This window comes from Nothoprocta perdicaria, unplaced genomic scaffold (genome assembly GCF_003342845.1).
Source record: "Nothoprocta perdicaria isolate Ctin4 unplaced genomic scaffold, notPer1 scaffold_23, whole genome shotgun sequence".
Lineage (NCBI taxonomy): Eukaryota > Metazoa > Chordata > Aves > Tinamiformes > Tinamidae > Nothoprocta > Nothoprocta perdicaria.
This window is the reverse complement of record NW_020455455.1, coordinates 2,476,250-2,495,746: the sequence shown is the minus strand read 5'-3', so window position 1 is coordinate 2,495,746 and position 19,497 is coordinate 2,476,250. Positions and strand designations below refer to the sequence as shown.

The following is a 19,497-nucleotide window of genomic DNA, read 5'->3' as shown; positions in this document are numbered from 1 at the left end:
CTTTTCTTTTCTTTTCTTTTCTTTTCTTTTCTTTTCTTTTCTTTTCTTTTTGATGTACACTGCTGTACATAACCCTGACAAATCCATTTGTAAATTCCTGTACAGGAATTACAACTTGGATTATTCTAGCCCCTTGCTGTACTCCTAAGTAGTTGTACCTTGTTTCTCCAATCCTGCAAGCTGTCTTCCTCTTTCCTTTCAATGGCCAAGCCTGCAAGGTAGACTGGATTTTGAAGGAGACAATTAAAAGGAAGTCATAAATATACACATAGCAATATATCTTGAGGAAAAACAGATACGGATGGAAAATGTATCTTTATGGATGCTTGTCTCCATGTCTATTCATATTGTGAATAGGTTACAAGAAATATCCACTGGAAAATGTTTGGAAGTCTTCAGTAGCACAATTTCTTCCAGGCAGAGATTCTTCTAGGAAGGCAGTTTTGGTAGGCAGAGATAGCAGCAAGAAGGTGATGATGGCTTCAAGGTTTGGTTGTAAGGAAGGAGAGTTAATTCGTGTAATGCTAGGATGACTGGGGTCAACATCAGAGGCTGTTGAATAGCTCTTGGCATGTGGGATAGTTAGGGAAGAACTTTGAGGGCGTATCTAAATAAGAGACGATCTAAAGAGATGATCTAAAAATTATTTGGATTAGTCTAATTTTGAAGCTGAGATTGTACACAGTTTTTGCTACCGACAAGAGAAAATCCTTCAAAATCTTTAATGAGAGGGAGAACCCTGGAGATTAGTTATCCACCTACTCTTTTGCAGGAAATGATAGCAGGGCTTAGCCATAAAGTTTGTGTTGTGTAAGTAATGACAAATTGCCCTTACAGAGTTAAGTATGCTGTAGAATACCTGGAAGTTAGACTGTAATATTCAGTATCCTGATAAGAATCTGCAGTAAGAAAACCTTCCAGAAACAAGAAAAGTTTTTTTTTCTTCTAAAACTCTCCTTTGATGATGTGTTGTTTCATCATTCTGCTGAACTTCAATGCTTCTTGAAAAAGTTCCTCTTTCCAACAATCAATGGCACATGTTTGGAAAGTGTTCAAGAAGAAGAACCATTTTCCTTAAAGGAAAAGTGCTTGCTTTCATTACAGTCCCTTTCAAACAAAAGTGAGATGATCAGTAAGTCTTATGCAGTTTCAGGTAAATCTTGATGTCAAGGGAAATACTTTTTAAATAAATGAGGAAGAGGTGGATAGAGAAGAAATAAGCTGTGTTCTGAAAAACTTTAGTATTTGATATTAATTTCTGAGGTATATCTTAAACTATATGGCAAAAATGTTGGAAAATGATTCTTCAGTGTCAGTGTTCAGACATTTACAGAATCACAGAACTGCTGAGGTTGGAAGGGACCTCTAGAGATCATCTAGCTCAACTCCCTGCTCCAGCAGGGACATCCAGAGCACGGGGCACAGGGCGGCATCCAGGCGGGTTTGGAAGATCTCCAGAGAAGGAGACTCCACAGCCTCCCTGGGCAGCCTGTGCCAGGGCTCTGTCACCCTMACAGTGAAGATGTTCTTCCTCACATGGAGATGAAACTTCCTGTGTTTCGATTTACACCCAATACCASTTGTCCTGTCAGTGGCCACCACCAAGAAGAGTTTGGCCCCAATCTCTTTACATTCTCCCTAAGGTACATATTGATCAGATCCCCTCTTAATCTTCTCTTCTCCAGGCTAAATTGGTCCAGCTTGCTTAGTCTTTCCCCATACAATAGCTGCCCCAGTCTCTTAATCATCTTCATTGCTTTACGCTGAATCCTCTCTAAAAGTTCCACCTTCCTCTTGTCCTGGGGAACCCGGAACAACACACAATATTCCAGATGGGGCCTGGAATACAGTGCTTGTCTGATTTTCAGGGATTGATACYAGGTAGTCTGGTAAATCAAGCATTTTTGAAGCCAGTTCACTTTGGGGAAACAATCCAATCATCATAAATTCTATAAATAAAAATTTAAAAACAACTTYAAATTTAAAATCCAGTAGTCAGCCACAAAATCAACATAAATATTTTCTCACTTGTTAATGTTACAATATAATAATGTTATAGGAATATCTATTTCCAGATTACAGTTGCACGTGTATTATGGTTCACACTAAGAGACTTTGCCCTATGTGTTAGATAACATACAGATAGTAAACAAGTTCAATACTGCATTGGTTTTCCAATATAAGTCAGGAACTAAAGGAAAAAGGTAAGTGATTCAAGGCAATGCAAAGACAATGTGTTGATCTGCACTCAGSAGAGTGTTGCAAGGACAGAGATCAGCATGACTATCAGCAGCTGACTTGTGTGCATGTGCACATGCATGTATCTGGATATAAAAATATATATCTATTTTCCTCTGCATGTGGACAGATACATAAAATGCATATATTCCAAGAATCAGAAATTGCTGTAACAGAAATGTGGAAGACTGATAAATCAGGCAAGTTTTAAACTTTAAAATAAGACTTTACTAGATTGATAGTSATCAACAGTACATATTGTTAATGGTTAGTTCTTAATCATTATTAATCACTATTACTACATATTCAAGGCAGTTAGTATTTAACAACTATATCTTAAATTAGCAACAAATATACAGAACCACAGAGCTGATGCCATGCAGTTAGCAGTGGTGATTACAGTCCTTAATCAGTCCCAGTCTTTTAGGTTCTTCAAGACGATCAGGGTCAAGAGCACTTCAGTGAGGGAAGCTGGAACTGAAAAAGGAGTCCTTCTGTCCAGTTCCTGCAGCCCTCAGTTTAAGATCTCCTTTTATAAGATACTTCACTCTTCAGGGAGTCTTAGCCCTTGGCCTCTGCCCCATGTATAAGGCRTGTAGATGATAGACAATACCCAATATGTATGTTACATATTGTTTACTAGATATGCCATACTAGTCTGCTTTTGTTAGCATTTAAGGTAGGCTACTGAAAAATTCTGCTTAGCRTGTTTCTAGTATTATGAATGCAATAGACCCCTGTTTTGGCTACAAAATAAGGTGATTTGAACAACGAGCTGGCAGTGAGGCACTGGTAGGAATTTACTTAGTAATTCCTGCTTTCACAGGATTTATAAAAGACCTTTGGTTTTGGAGGAAAAACAGAAGTATCAAAACTGACTACAACTACTATGCAGCATTGAAATAATTACAGTGACACTTCAGAGGTAAGCACTGCCTTTAATTTACATGTTGCATGACCCAGACTGAACATTGACCAGTGAATAGTAGATGCCTTTCTCAGTCAGGAGTTGTTGGTGAGTCCCTTGCTCTACAACCTTGCCGTTCTGGACCACGGCGATCTTGTCGGCGTTCTGGATGGTGGAGAGGCGGTGAGCGATCACGATGCAGGTGCGGCCTTCGCGGGCTTTATCCAGGGCCTCCTGCACAACCTGTCCAAAGAACAAAGCAAAAGGTGAGTAAAAAGTGTAATGGCCTGGAATTATTTCTGGCAGTTTGTAGTGCCAAATACTTCAACTTTCATCTCTACGTATATTGTAATATGTCTGTGAGAGAAGGGGAATATCTCAGGATTTGGTTTCCAGTTTTAGATATAACCTGTGTTGGCAAGAAGCAAATTTATTGTTATAGTAGATAATGTTATGAGAGCTAAGAGGAGAAGGAGATGGAGCCAGACTCTTTACTGAGATGCATGGTGGGAGAACAGTAGAAAGTGGTTCTAAGTTGGAACAGGGGAGATTCTGACTGTGTGTAGGGAAAGGAAAAAGTAAGAAAAGGATAATTAAACAGAAATTAGATCAGGAACCAGCAAGGCTTATGGAATCTCCTTGGAGGTTTTCAAGGACTTGACAGGACAAAATTCTGAGCAACCTGGTCCAAAACTAGTGTTAGCCCTCGTTTTAGCAACGTTTGATTAGAAAGCTTTGTATATCCCCTCTAGGATTAGTTAATCACATATCAGATTTAAGTCAATTGTTTTTATCCACCTACTAGCATACAAGCTCTATGGATTTCATAGCAAGTCTCACGAATGATGTCTTTCTTAAAGCCACCTTGAGCAGGAAAATATTAATGRGAATCTCAGCTTTCTTTTTTTTCCCTCATGTTTGTTAATACAGAATAAAATAAGGTATTGAATACTTGTACCTAAATGTCATAAAATAAGCAAACACGGTCTTAGATCCCAGACTGCTGACTCGCAAGCAAGTTACCTTTTCACTTTCTGTATCTAGGGCAGACGTAGCTTCATCAAGTAGCAGAATTTGGGGCTGGCGTACAAGAGCTCGGGCAATAGCAATACGTTGTTTCTGACCACCAGAGAGCTGGGTTCCCTTGTCTCCTACCCGAGTATTATATTTCTAGAAAAAATATATTAAGTTCAGAAGATGAATGCAAATACATCAGCCCTGGTGTGGATTTAAGCATATTGACTCTACCATTAGTGACCCATAAACTGAATATTCCATGCAAACAGGTCTCTGAAAACAGATGTCCAGAATTCCTAGCAGTCACAAGCCTATAAATCTTTCTAAGAGACTTCTTTATAGTACCCATAACTTTCATAACTTTCAAAGCCCTTCCCCAAGCAACAGCTCCCGTAAGGCTGGAAAGCAATGGTACTCTCAAGCAGGAGATGTGACACTCAGGCATGGTAAAAGTCAATGACAAGTTTAGGAATCAAACTCTGATGTTAAATTTTACAAACTAACCTCCTAATAAATTCTTGTAACCCACATTTGTTCCTTATGAAGAAAAAGTTGGAAGGTACAAGATGCACACAGATACATAATATACGTAGAGTATGTGGTGCTAAATATTATATACACAAATGTGAATGCATATGTATGTATATAATTAGAGCTTGGGCCCATTAGATTTTAATTCAGGTACCTCRGTTAAATGAGATCACTTGGGCTTCTGAACAAACTCATGTGTAGGTCACAGTAGTCTGTGACTTACTATACATTTTGTTGCAGAAAGCATGCAAGTTTTATGAGACATCATTATGTAYCATAATATTTCTTTACACAGCAGACCTTCTGATAGCAGCCATTGATCAGATCGAAAAATGAGATGTAAAAATGAGATAAATGAGATGTACAAAAAACTTTGGGCCTTCGCCTCTGTATTTGTCAGGAAAAAAGGCAAAAGACAAAAAAAGGCAGCTGAAGAGTGCAAACGTAAGCTGCATACAAGCAACATGCAAGTAAGCTGGCARACTCCTTCCTTCAGTTGGTTGCGGATATCACAAACTGACATGCATTAAAAACGGATTTGTCAAACTCACAGAAGAAAAGTCAGTCCAAAACTGTTACACAATAAAAAGTGKTTTTTTTTTTTTCCTTAAGRAGTTCCTGAGACACAAATTAACCAGGTAGAAGAGAATTTAGTGGAAAAGTTGTTAAATCTTTAAACTTTTTGTATACTTTAAAATATATTCTGTTGGACACTATCTGGAAAAAGATTCTGTGCAAAGAAAACCTTTGCTCTGAYTCAGGAATTTCATTCTTACATTATTGGGTTTTGTTCAGAAATATATGAAAGACTCGGCCATTTCTGAATCACAGAAATACTAAAAACATCCCATGCTTACTCAGTATAGCCAGAAGAAATGGCTATGATCAATCTGATTTGCAGTAAGAGACTTTGTTAATATAGCTCAACACTCATCATCTTCGACCTATGTTTGAGATAAATAGCTGACAAAAAAAAAATTATAACTCCTTAAAACATTTCTAACTCTCCTAAAAAAGTAACACAAAACCACACACACTTCCAAAACTCAGTCACTTGTATAGAATGGGTTTTTCCTCTCTGATATCCTAAATGTTCTGGTCTCCACATGCCAATGGACTCTACCAGAATAAAAACAAAGCATAGACACAATAAAAAGGAAGACTTTAAAAACTAGCTTTTCCAGGTCTAATTAATCGCATTTCAGGGATTCAAACACAGCACAATCTTTCCCTGTCACAATAGGTGTAAAGAAAGGATATAACTTACATCTGGTAGAGATTCAATGAAGGAATGAATATTGGCTTTTTTGGCTGCACTAACAATTTCCTCATGTAGCACTTCCCGGCTGTTATCTCCATAAGCAATGTTCTCAGCAATAGTGCAGTCAAACAGGATTGGTTCTTGTGAGACGATACCGATCTGCGATCTCAGCCACTGGATATTTAGTGCCTTTGCATTTTTGTCATCGAAGAGCTGAGAAAAGAAACATTTTAAATTTCACTCATATCTGTCTATAACACTTACTGCAAATTCATACCAAACGTTACATAATTTCAATTCAAACCGGAATTTCTACAGAAAAAAAAAATCAAATAATCCTTTCCTCTCTTTCTCCTCAAATTTCCAAAATATTCTAAAGATTATGATATAAAAGCAAGGCTAGTTCTTTCTACTTCTTTAGCTCTTTTCTTTGCTTCAAGATTTCATAATGATTTTGAAGACAGTGAAAGACTGGATAATGCAGAAGCTTTTTCAAAGAACTTTACCCATTTTTTTCCCATAAAAGAAGGAATTTTAAAAAGCTTCATATATCTAAATACTTTTACATATATATTCCCACTGAAAGGCAGAATGGCATTAGCATTCCATTAAAATAAAAGAAGGTTTGGATTCATTCATTTATGCACTACTAAACCAAGCACCAATTCAAACCCATGTGAATAAAAAAAAAATCAATAGTTTTTTATTGTTTTACTTCATCATATTTATATAAGAATCCCTGTAAATCAGGGCTTCGTAGAAAGAAGTATTTTTAGCTGCCCTTTCCCCAAATAGAAATATCTATCATACTTTATCATGCCAAATAAAACCAATATATTCTTACGTAACATGCAGGTGTATTCTTACAAAAAAAATTGCTTACCATTTCTCCATCAAGTGGATCATAAAATCTCTCAAGCAACTGAACAACAGTGCTCTTTCCACAGCCACTGCTACCAACAAGAGCCAGAGTCTGTCCTTTTTCTACTTTTAGATTCAAACCTTGGAGAACTTTGACATCAGGTCGATTTGGGTAGTTGAACTTCACATCCTTGATTGCTATGTTTCCCTCAAATCTTTCCTATAATATAAATAGTATTATTTAAATTATTTCTATAATAATTAGATAGCAAATGATTCAAAAAATTAGACTTCCACAATTCTGTATCTATTGAAATTAATGGATTTGCATTTGCTAGATTTTGTCTTTAGCTCATGATGGAGTATTTGGTTCTTGTTATAATTTGGATAGTACCAATAAAATTCTGAGGTAAGCAACTAATGAGAGAAGGAAAATCAGAGAAGGAAAATCAGCAAAGTAAGAAATATTATGTCCACGCTATCAACAGATAAAATGTTAGCATAGCAGTGCATACTTACAGGCTTCAGTCCTTCCTCACTGTAACTGTCTATTGAGGGTACTGTTTCAAACAGCATGAACATGTGGGCTGCAGATATCTTGGCTTTGGCATAGTCCGGAGCAAAAGAGCTAGTTTGTCCTAAAGCCATTGCACCAAATACAACAGCTGAAAACACTCTGTAAAACACACACACCAAAAAATCAGTAAATAGGCAATGAGAAAAAGAGAATGGAAACAGGGCTGCATCCAACTTTCTATGGTACTTGAACAAAATAGGGGGCTAGATTCAGGAACAATTAAGTAGGAGTCATAAGTTATTTATTTATTTATTTTTATAAATATATTTTTAAATATTTTTATTTATAAATTATTTATTTCCTTGCAGAAGTAAATTTTATCTGCTTTTAATGAAGTGAGATGAATGAGATTCCACTCAAAATTCCATGTTTTCATTACTTATTGACACTAATGTCTTTGATTACTATGTCTCATTAACTGCAGCAAATCCTAAAAGGAGCTAGGAAGATATTGGTGGATGGCCTGGCAGTTTGTGATCCATTGCTTTTAAGCTATTTGTGAAAATAAAAACTCATCCTGTAGCAAGGTGCCAGTAAAGGTTTAATTAGCTTTCTATCACAACTCTACTGAAAAAAATTGCCAGGGGTTTGCAGTACCAAAGGAAACGAAAAAGAAAAAAGAAGAACCCTCGTTGAAAATAATACTATTATTGTTTTATGGTAAGTGTGCATGTGCCTTTAGGGACTATGTTAGAATGGTTTAAGAACCTGCTGTCTTCAGCTATTAATTACTGCCACATGGCACAGGATTAGTCATCACAGAGAAACTGATAATCTAGTAATTGACCATATGAGACTTCTTAGACTGCTGTGAGGCAAAAGTTAGAGATTAATTCACAAGAGCTTCAGAGCTATATAAGATAATCTGTTTTATTCTGCATATGAACAGCCAGGAAGGGCCCACCCATGGTCTGGTTTAGTGCAGACCATCCCTTCCCAATCTAGCAGAGCCCCTGGAAATTCACTCTGCTGCTTTCCCTCTCTCCTCTAGCATCACAAAATTCTCTTTGTAGAGCATTCAATATTATTGTTCTTGCGTTTATGGTTCTTTCATTAATTTCCCACACAAAGTTGGTTTGATTAACCCTATCACCTAGAAAAATCTAGTTATTTTTCCTTTATAGTGCATAGCAGCTACTCTATGAAACAGAACATTACTCCACAGTTATTCAATGTGTATATCTGAGTAGATTTCAAATTTTGATGAGTTAAACTGCCATTGAAATAACAAAGACAGAGATAACCTTTTCTTAAAAGATGTTTTACAATATTATTAGGCTTCAATAAACAAGTACAACTATCTTTTCTTTTGGAAAATAGAGTGGATCTCTACATGAACCATAAGGCAAGAATAAATAGAGTGACATAGTACAATACTGTTTCATCCTCTGGATAAATAATAGTGCAGAATACATATACCAAAATCAGGGCTACTTGTAGATTTCAGAATCTGTGATTGTCTATAATATTTACTTAATATATTTTCTATAACATGTTTCTATAATTTTTAAACATAGAGGAAGAATTTGCCTCATTTCTCAATTTTGTGATTTCACAATCAATTTTGTGATTTCATCACAAACCCCAATGGGTTTGTGATATCCTTAGCAATGAAGACCTCCTTTTGGATTGAAAGAGAAGTGATTGCAGAGATTGAAAGAGAAGAGATTGCAGATACTTACAAAAACACATTTTTATACTCCATGTGTCCATTTACCACTAGATAGGCACCAAAGCGGAAACAGCCGGCATAGGTAAAGAACATCATTGCTTGTGAAAGGGCAAAACAAAACCCAAATATATGTGCCTTTTTGACTGAATTTCTGTAAGAAAGAATGTTATTTTCATATGAATGAGCAATCATACTTAAGTCTATTACATAAAAAGCAATTAATTCACTTCAGATGCTGCTGTGATAAATAAAATACTTAGGAGAACTTCCTAAGTTACACAATCCTTTCTCTCCTTAGGTTGAATCTAAGAGAAAATGTTGGGGTTTTTGTTTGTTTGTTTGTTTTATTTGTTTTCAGAAKTCTGTCTACTTCAAAGAACAGCCTGGAATATGGAGAAAGAAAAACATGTCCCCTTAGTTGCTATGTCTAACTGTTGTCTTACCACCTCATGTTTGAGTGCTAAAATATTTTACAGTTGAGTTCATGATTATAATTTTCAAGATTTAAAGTATATCATCACAAGTGTATTACTGCATCATGAGACGTTTGTTTATGTCAGCAGAACTGCTTTCAGCCATAGAATATATATATATATTTTTTTTTATATATATATATTTATTGATCATTTTTTCTTTACTTTTCAGGCTAACCAAATAAGATGTTCAGCAGTTCAGCAGTTGGGCATATGTTTCTTTCAAAGTTCACGCACCAAAATTCTTCTCTAAGATTTAGCCTGCGTGTAAAGTGCATAAAAGTGATTTTGGATGATAAAACTATGTATATAACTAAAAGCAGGGCAGAGAGAAAAATTTATGCTAAAATGAATTTTAACAGAAAAAATATTTTAATTATACTGATACAGATTTTGATTATATCGATGTTATTCTCAARTTGGCCTTTCATGGTTTCTGTAGGGAAAAGAAAATAGGATCAAGATTCACACGTGTCTTTTTTGATAAAGAGGAAGCTGTCCCTTCTCTTTTACATAGCCAATTTGTGCATTAATCCAGGATAGCAGAAGATCTATGTTCAATTTTTACAAAATAGAAAAGCTTTGCCTAATCAGTTATTAAAAGTGCMTTGAGATGTCACGGCAAAAATACATGTCCTCTGTACCACAGGGCAAGCTTTCCTATAGGAAAAATAAATACTTTATTTCTCCTGGAACAATATTAAGATGAATCTCTGAGCACAATTCCTCTGGTGACAACCCTGAGAATGGCTCGGTACTGTACAGAAAGTTGTGAGGAATGCACTCAAATCTGAGCAAGCTGAGAAAAGAAATTAAAGTAGTATTTCTTATATCCTGAAGCCTGCTTAGTCTAATTGCTTAGTCTAAGTCTAATTGCTTAATTATGACAATGGAGGTATTGGCAGCACCCCTTCTTCTTTGTTTCCCATCATATCTATGTACTTATGCTGTCATTTCCTTTCCTTTTCTAATGGAAGTCTGAAAATTAAATATTTAATTCTGAAAAAAAACACAGGTTTGACAATAATATTTTTGTTTTCATTTTAAGATTTTTTAAAAATTTGTTTTAATCCAAGCAGCGTTTTTTGCAACCACAAACCAGTAAGTAATTATTTGAAAGTTTTTAGTCCCACTTGCACTTTCAAAAATAGGTTAATGAAATATTTAATTTACATAAAACAGTTTTTAATTAAATCTGAATATCCRAGACATTTTAGCTGGGATTAGTTATCTAATTAGATTAAATAGATAACTTCCAAAGCTCTCTTAAAAGGAAGATTTTTTGAAAGCAAATGATGTGTCAATAGAAAATATTAATACTACCACAGAAAATTAATTAAAGCAAAGAACAAAACCTACAGTGTTTCCTGGTGACTTCCTTGGTTAATAAAAAGATACGCAAAATCTTCAATGTGATCTTACTTCAGAATTAATGCAAATAATACACATGAATAAAAAATAAATTAATGTCAGTCCAGGTAAACGTATGTAATTTATTGTAAAATGAAAACACAGGTTTTATTTCTTCAGTTATTTTATCGTACCTGTATGGTACATTCAGATGTTCTCCATACATGCCCTCAAATTTTCTTTCTCGGGTCAAACTTGCAACAGTTCGAATATTTTCTATGGCTTCTGTGGCAATCTGTAATAGAAGCACAAATACGTGTTTCACAAACGAAACACAAAACGATACTAAAGAAATGAACAGGAAAAATATCATTAGTGGAAAGGAAAGGAAATGTATCTTTTGGAGTATATGAAAAAGCCCATGTAAATATGATTATGCAAAATTTCCAGTTCTCTTGGAGGGAGAAATTATTTGTGAGCAACTTAGTCCACAGACATGAAGGAATTAAAATAGAAACAATTTAATAATTACGAGTTAGTAAGCAGATTCCGGTCCAGATTAAGATACACAAATTTATGCTATTATAGGCATTTATGTTGCCATTACATGAGTGGAGATCTATTCAATAGGACCTTGAAAGCAGTTCAGCTCTCCTRCCATTAGATGCCTACTTAAAGTTTATTTACTAGAATGGTAAGAGGCCTAATTCAGTTGCCCACATGTAGTTCTGCCCTCAAAGATACAGGTACTCAAAATACTAGGGTAACACATGGTAGATGTGACACGGAACACAGAGTAGACCCATGCACTTCCGAAAGAGCAGATGGAGGCCACGCAGAACGTACCAGAACATTTCCGACAACTATAAAGGAGTGTTAGACAACAAGTACGTATGCAAACAGGTACATTGAAACACTACGTTTTGGTGTCTTAATCTGGAGATTAATRCTATGGTTTATGTGCATGACCTTCTCAACAGTTTTTAACAGTAGGACACRGGAAGGGAGTTTAGAAAAGTTTTACCTCTAAAAAAGTAATACTTGGGAAGTGATGAAACAGTTGTTCTGTCACAAAAGGATTTTGGAATGAAGTAACATTAAATGCCTTCCTCTAACTTCTCCTTTAAACAAGAGCCTAGCCTTCTTGCTTTTCAGTTCTCACTTTTCTTTTCCACTCAACAAATAAGAAATGGCAAAGAGATTCAGAAACCAGTGGATATATCCCTGCAAACATTTGTAAGATGAAAGAAAAAAAAGAAAAAAGAGCATTGCAATATATATGAGAGAGATGGCATGCTAAAAGGATGCCAAAAAAAGCAACAAGATAATGAAGAGGGCTGCAAAATAAGCAAAATAGAGACAATCAGAACAGGAAGCAGAAAGATGTGCTAAGAATTCTTCAAGAACAGTTTTGGGATTTATCAATTCTAAAAATAAATATCAGTTTACACAGTACACATCTTCAATTATTACTGTAGACCTGTTATGTTCTGCTGTCCTAGTAATGTAAATGTATAGAGTCTATCTTTGAAAGTAAGATATTAGGGCATTAAATATATATGGAAGTAAAATGTCTATGATCAATGGCCTGGTATAAATGACCCAGAAATATTACCCAGAATTAGATGAACTTCTCTAGACTCACCTTTCCTGCAATTTCCAGCTCTTTCTTATCTTTCTTAGCATGTCCAGCCAGCATCTTCATTTCAATCATTCCTGCTACAGCAATGATTGGCACAACAGCTAAAAGTAATAAGGTCAGTTGCCAGCCATAAACTAATGATATAATAATTCCAGTCCCAAGGTTAGCTATGTTCTGGGCAATTAATGCCAATCTGACACCAGTTGCCTAGGAGGGAAGAAAAGAGAGTTTTGCTAAAGAAACTGTACACTATATGAAGCATTTGCACCTATCATATTGCTGACTTTCCAAAAAAAAAATTACAGAGTTTTAAAATCAGATTCCCAATTATTTTTTTCAATAATAAAGGTTGAAGAACAACATAATAGTAAACTAAAGACTACTATGCATTTTCAAGGCAATATTCTTCGTCACTGTTATAAAACCCACCAGTGCATTCTATACCAGCTCTCATTTTGCCAATAATTGTATATTTTAGTTGTTGTCAAAGTCAAGATTGCCATYTAATCAGTCAAGTACAACCTCCAGCATTGCATATTAACACAACTATGAAAAATGCCTACAGAAATTGTTACTTACTCCTTTCACTTGTGAGGCATCATTAGCAAGTCTTGCAGTTAATGCTCCCGTGCTATTTCTAGTATCATCAAACCAGCCCATATCCTATAAAAAGAAACATTTCTTTCTTAGGACCAATCTTCTGCAGATTTTATATAAGCTGAGGTCTTTAAAATAAAATCTAAAGTTTACATAATACAACTAGGTTGAACATTAAAAGTCAATGTGTGCACATAAAATTAAGCATAATTCCTTAATTGCACAGTCAACAGGTTAAGAAAGTGTATGCCTGTGGATGATCTGATGCATAGCTTGTCATTGCTGAGAAGCAATGAGAGCAGGGCAAAATCTGCCCTCTGCCAGGACATTAAAACTGCACCTTCTTGGAGGAATTGACTCATCAGTCACATTGCTTTTTAATTGCAAAGATGTGTGGAGCAGAATTGTAAAGAACTTTCAGGATCAAAGCTCCTGACGTATTGCTTTGTTTCTCCTTAGATTGAATAGACACAGTGGGAAGCTATAAAACAAGATAAAAATATATCTGGCCTTATATTTAAGAGCTCACTACGTGATTAATGTCATTTGTTGAGTTCAGCTACACAGTTCATCCTTATTCACCGCATGACTAAATATCTGATATAAATTGTAACGTAATATGAGGAGGAACTTCTTTCCTGTGCGGGTGCCAGAGCCCTGGCACAGGCTGCCCAGGGAGGCTGTRGAGTCTCCTTCTCTGGAGATCTTCCAGACCCGCCTGGATGCCGCCCTGTGCCCTGTGCTGTGGGTGTCCCTGCYGGAGCAGGGGGTTGGACTGGATGATCCCTAGAAGTCCCTTCCAACCTCARCCATTCTGTGATTTTGAGTAATATTCAACACATAAAGACCTGGTGATGTAGTACAMTACCTGACCTCAACATTTAATTGTAATACCTCTCTCTCATTTGGCTTTCAGTGGTGCTGATCTGGGGCTCAGCTGGTACATACCAACTTGTTAAAATATGGCAACCTAGCTATACATCCGAGGTGTTGCAAGGAATATGTATAAAGCTCTTGGGTTGATTTAAGTATCTCTGCCTACAAATACTTTACCTACCACCCCAAACTGGTTTCTAAGATGATTTAAAGAATCTTCTTTGCAGACCAAGTCATTATATTGTAGAATAGCATTGAATACAGGTATTTCATGATATCTAAACATATGAAAATTTWAAAAAAARAATTCCTTTCCATAGTTCTAAAAAYACTTACCTGTCTAAGCATTGCTTTAAATGCCATGAATCGCAGCCTCATTGTGAGAACTTCTCCAGCTTTACCAAATGTGAAACCCTRTTTGAGAAGAAATATAGTGCTTATTGTACTATTATGTTGTTTTCTACTTAGTAAATTAGATGTGCTATCTCTATTATGTTAAAATACACAATATCATAGTCATGATCACAGAAAACAAATGTTAAAACAGCTTTAGTATTCATAAATTCTAGTAAAACTCATTGTATAGGCTTCGATTGTTTGTATTTCTAAATAAAATACATACAACATACCAATATTTTCCAGCACTACTTTATCAGTATGCTTCAAGAAAGGGAAGATTAATGAACTCTTTGACTGCATTTTTAATCAAAGTTGACCAAAGTCAAATTTAAACAAGTGCTTTTTACTTTAGAAGTTTTGTGAGGAAATCCTGAGTTCACTGAAGTAAAAGGTAGATTTCCTGTTAATTCCAATGGAAATATGATATATTCCTTGGAATCCTAATACAACCTGAGAAAGCAATCAGTAACAACACAAAGTAATGTTTTATAATAAATCAAAAATATATTTTAGACAGATTTTTGAAACACTTTTAAAATACACAAAAGAATAACTTGATTAAAATTTTGAGAGGACACATTCTTCCTACACTTTTGGTATAACATTAATGAGCTTTCTTTATCTCACTACTATCTGTGAATACAGACATTAATAATTGCTAATATACATTTGAGAAATCATATGCCCTTAAAATATAGAATACAGATGAAACTGTATTATGTGATATTAAGAAGAATTGTTATGGCACATTTCAATAAACATATATTTTTCTGTTAACTTCAGTCATTAGCATTGTTGTGCTGATATACTGTCAATAAATTTCCATAATTATGCAGGTTAAAAAAATCATAAATCAAACATCTTAGAATGGGCATTATATAGATCTTTTAATTAATAAAGCTATAAAATATTTGGAGATTATAAAATCTCCAAATTGGAGATTATAAAATCAGACTACATAAAAATACTTAAACGCCGAAATTTAACAGCAGTCTATGGACTGCAGCACTATGGAATTACTGCTTTCTTCATTATGACACTGTTGTAGCAATTAGATGCCTATGTAAGAATTAGGGTAGAGTTAAAATAATATTTTCACTGGCTAGGAATAAGTAGTGGAATGAAAGGATAAGTTCAGATGGCTACAGAAATCAGTGAGCGCAGGGGCTACCGTATTAGCATTCAAGATTGGTTATCTAAGCCAGAGGAACCAAAGATCAGCATTTGATTCATCACTTGACGAACCAGGCTAGGGAAACTTTAGGGCTTCATATAAGAYAAGACAGGGATAGGGGAATAAAATACTGGAGGTCTAAGATAATAGTGTATTTTCACTTGCTCACAAGTTCATTGGAGGCCATGAGATGGGAGGAAACAAGGGAAGGAATAGCATGTAGGAATGGCTGGAGGTTAGGTAGTAATGGGAAAGAAGACTGAGAGATTCCCGAGGAGTCGTGTTGAGATGTGTTTGGTGAAGAACAGGKAAAGTTCAGAAGTGAAGAGGCAGGAATATATTAGAAGGTGTCTTGGGAATGTGCAAGTTGTAGGTCAGAAAATATTCATAGTTCAGCATGAAGCACATACAGAACCATATATGAGGATACTGATTTTGAGTTTTCTGAGGAGGCATTTTGTAAGCAAAATTTTAGTATATTTGAGATCTAGTTTCTAAAACATGAACATAAAACAATTATAACAAAGCTAAAATAATAAAACATACCTGGAAAAAGAAAGTGAAAAATGAAATGATCCCAAGTCCTAAAAACAGCAGTGAATATAAGTTGCTCTTTTCTCTTATAACAGCCTTGTCGGACTCTGAAAAAATCTATAAAATAATACTTTAGATATGCATTTTTTAAAACTTACTAATAACTAAAAGTAGTCCAGAACTTCTCAAAAGGTATGTTTGGTACGCATTTTCATTCATAAAAAAATGAATATATGTTATACATGATTATAGATATAAAAAGCAAATTTCAGATTGCAACAAGATTTGTTTTGGGGATTTTGTAGGTCTTGTAGTTCTTCAGATTTATTTAATCCATTCCTCAGCTTTCTAATGAATGAACTGTTTAAAATTCAGTCTAATTGCAAATGAATTTCAGAGATTATGTACCTTTTTATATACTTTATTCAAACTTACCCCAATAATTTCTGAAAATATGATTGAAAATGCAGGTTGTAAAGCCCCGTTGATAATTGCACATGTTGTGCCAGCTACAAAATATGGCCATTCAGTTTTGTTCAACTTCATAATTTTCAGAAATGAAGCCGGAGGTACTTCAATGTCCTATAAAATATGGATTTTGTTAGGACAAATATATAATAAATCTATGGAGAAAAAAAAGAGAGTAATACTCAATCTCATATTCCCAGCATCCTCTCAGGGAAATCCAAAATATATAATTCCTAATAAAAAAAAAAAAAACTAATTGCATATTTCTTTTATTAATTTTAATAGAAGAAAAAAAAACTGTTATAACATATCCATAGATCTTGTCTTCACATTTTAGTTTAACTCATATAATTTTGTTTGACCTTTACCCTTGGTATTGTTTAGTGGTCACTGAATTATTCATTCTGAGGATATTGTTGTGTGGAATCCTAGGTTATTATTTCAAGTATAAGGCTAGGTTATTATTTCAAGCAATTGTTCATTGAACAATTAATAACAACAGATGGCTTAGTATTGGCTACCAGGGTTAATGTACCCTCTTATATTCCAGGTTTGTTGCAAGGGTTCTATTTTGGGCCATAAATTTTGTTTCTAATTCAAAAATGAATGATTAACCTATGTAGATTAGGTTGAATGATAGAACCTATGTAGMGTCTGTATTGTGTTCCAATATAATAAGGTATACTAGTATTTCAACCGACTTATTTTCTAAAATGAATTTATTCTAGTTACAGGCTTAAAAAATCCTGTTTTAATTGTATAAGATTTCATGCTGAAGATGATGAAGCAACTTATCAATATTATAAGCCAATTTCAATTCAATTAGAATCAGAAAATTTTCAAACTTTACCCCATACGAAACTTTACTTCATATATTTTCAGACTTTATATTTCAAACTATATGTTTTCCAACTTTACCCCATTTCCTTTTCTTTGTACTTTTTAAGACAGGAACATGAATTTAATTTCAATGCACTTTGTTTAAAGGTATCAAAAAGGACTATGAACTCCACAAGAGCCCTTACAGGCAATTTTGTTTTCTCCTCAGGATCACCATTTTCTCCCGGTCTTCTGAAGCTTCTCCGAGTTGATCGTCTTCGCAGTCCTCCTTTTATTAAGGATTCATCCAGTTCTGATTCAGAGACACTTTTTTTGACACTCAGGACATTTTCATCTTTTTCTGACGATTCAACATCAGTATCTATTGACTAAAATAGGGAAGAACATGGTAAGATAAATCATGTGTATAAACACATAATGTTTGATTATGATATTATKATATTATTATGATATATTATTATTGATAGAGTGGTCCAATTTTTAAGGAAATTGATATAAAAGTAACCAAGAACACAAATCAGCACAAATATATATAGGCAGAATAGAATATGATGCTATAAATTGAAAAATGTTATTATATTTATCTAGATTTCTRTCTTTAAGGTTTGCTTGATATACAGGAGTATCTTCTCAAGAAAAACTAAAGTGCCCAGATGGAAATTGCTGCTTTGTTGTGTAAATTAACTCCTAAGAGAGATATGAATTTAATATGAATGATTTGTACTCATCTTGGGATCTTCATGAATGAGACTTCATGAACTGAGAAAAATGGCTCCTTTTTGYAGGGGACAGTTCTCTTACAATTTTTGACATAAAATATAACAAGGAAGTTCAGGATAGAAGAAGTGAAAAAAGAAATTAAATTATTTTCAGTCTATTTTACATTTCCTGTTTTTTTTCCCCAGTCACCATATTTATCCAAATACTCATTTACTTTGAAGGTGACTAAATCACTTCTCACTGTTATTTTACATAGAACATTTTTAATTGGCTCATTTTACTCTTTTCAGTGTAACATACTGAGATATCTTTTGATTTCTTTAATGGACATAGCAATCATGCTGTAAAACACCAATTACMTAGAAAGCTGCAGTGAAATTCAACATAACATGTGACATTGGGATGTACTAAAGTGTTTCGTACTTCACTTGATAACAAATATACTTTTGATGCTCACGTATAATTTTTAATGTATAATCTCTGTTTCTGGACTTCTGGCACACAGCTTAAAACGTGTGTATTTTGACATTCAGCATAGCTGCATCAAACTTCTTATTCTTCCCCTCCATATTTTTATCTTCAAAAGAACTTTGTTATGAAGAATTTAAAGCAAATAAGTAAATATACATGTCCTACTCCTCTAGTATTAGCAAACATATTTTATCTTGCAATTATCGTAGGCTAAGAACATGCAATGCTAGCGTATGTTAGCTGTGTTGGCTGCCCTACATTAACTGGATAATATAAAATAATCCTCTAAATTTAAAATCCTGAAGGATTAAAGATGTATTTTCCCAGGTTAAATAGGTCTGGTAAGACATYTTGTAGCTTTCTATTTCAAGTTATTCTTAGTTTTAAAAGCAAAATTTTCACTTGTAACAAAATTTGCTGCAGAATTTTAAAATAGATCTGACAGAATAAAACAACTATTGATAATGAATACAATAGGGAATATCAGGCAACAGTTTACAGAAAAAAATACCTGCATGTTAACAAATTTGTAGTAGATTCCCTTTCTTTCCATCAATTCACTATGATTCCCTTGTTCTGTGACAATTCCACCTTCAAATACAGCTATACAATCGGCATTACGGACTGTTGATAATCGGTGAGCTACGACAACTGTGGTGCGTCCTTCCCTTGCCTAAAAATAACAAACTTTTATRTTAATTTAAATTGTCCACAGAGAAACAATAGATTCCCCCCCTCAAAAAAAGTAACTATGTTTGAATTAATACCTTAAAACAGGATTATAATTTTTAGCTTGAACATAGATACTGAGACAGTCTTTGGTGGAGGCACGAAATGTACCATATTTTGCTCATATATGTTTCTAAAATTTTCTCAGCATTGCAGATTT

General features: G+C 34.5%; 1 protein-coding gene across 2 annotated transcripts in view; it reads right to left on the bottom strand.

Moving 5' to 3' along the window:
* Positions 1-2,492: 2,492 nt before the first annotated feature.
* Positions 2,493-19,497, bottom strand: part of LOC112947366 (phosphatidylcholine translocator ABCB4-like) — a 53,132-nt gene continuing 36,127 nt past the window's right edge. The window contains exons 12-26 of one of the 2 annotated variants that reach the window (XM_026039441.1): positions 19,120-19,281; positions 17,603-17,785; positions 16,545-16,691; positions 16,122-16,226; positions 14,339-14,416; positions 13,109-13,192; positions 12,632-12,736; positions 12,533-12,571; positions 11,082-11,182; positions 9,075-9,215; positions 7,335-7,491; positions 6,838-7,035; positions 5,961-6,167; positions 4,169-4,315; positions 2,493-3,388 (exon numbers count right to left, since the gene is read on the bottom strand). In XM_026039441.1, coding sequence (XP_025895226.1) covers positions 3,182-3,388; positions 4,169-4,315; positions 5,961-6,167; positions 6,838-7,035; positions 7,335-7,491; positions 9,075-9,215; positions 11,082-11,182; positions 12,533-12,571; positions 12,632-12,736; positions 13,109-13,192; positions 14,339-14,416; positions 16,122-16,226; positions 16,545-16,691; positions 17,603-17,785; positions 19,120-19,281 — 2,061 coding nt within the window. In that variant the 3' untranslated portion in view covers positions 2,493-3,181. Of the gene's footprint in view, positions 3,389-4,168; positions 4,316-5,960; positions 6,168-6,837; positions 7,036-7,334; positions 7,492-9,074; positions 9,216-11,081; positions 11,183-12,532; positions 12,737-13,108; positions 13,193-14,338; positions 14,417-16,121; positions 16,227-16,544; positions 16,692-17,602; positions 17,786-19,119; positions 19,282-19,497 lie in introns of both variants that reach the window. The other variant, XM_026039442.1, reaches the window with a different exon arrangement.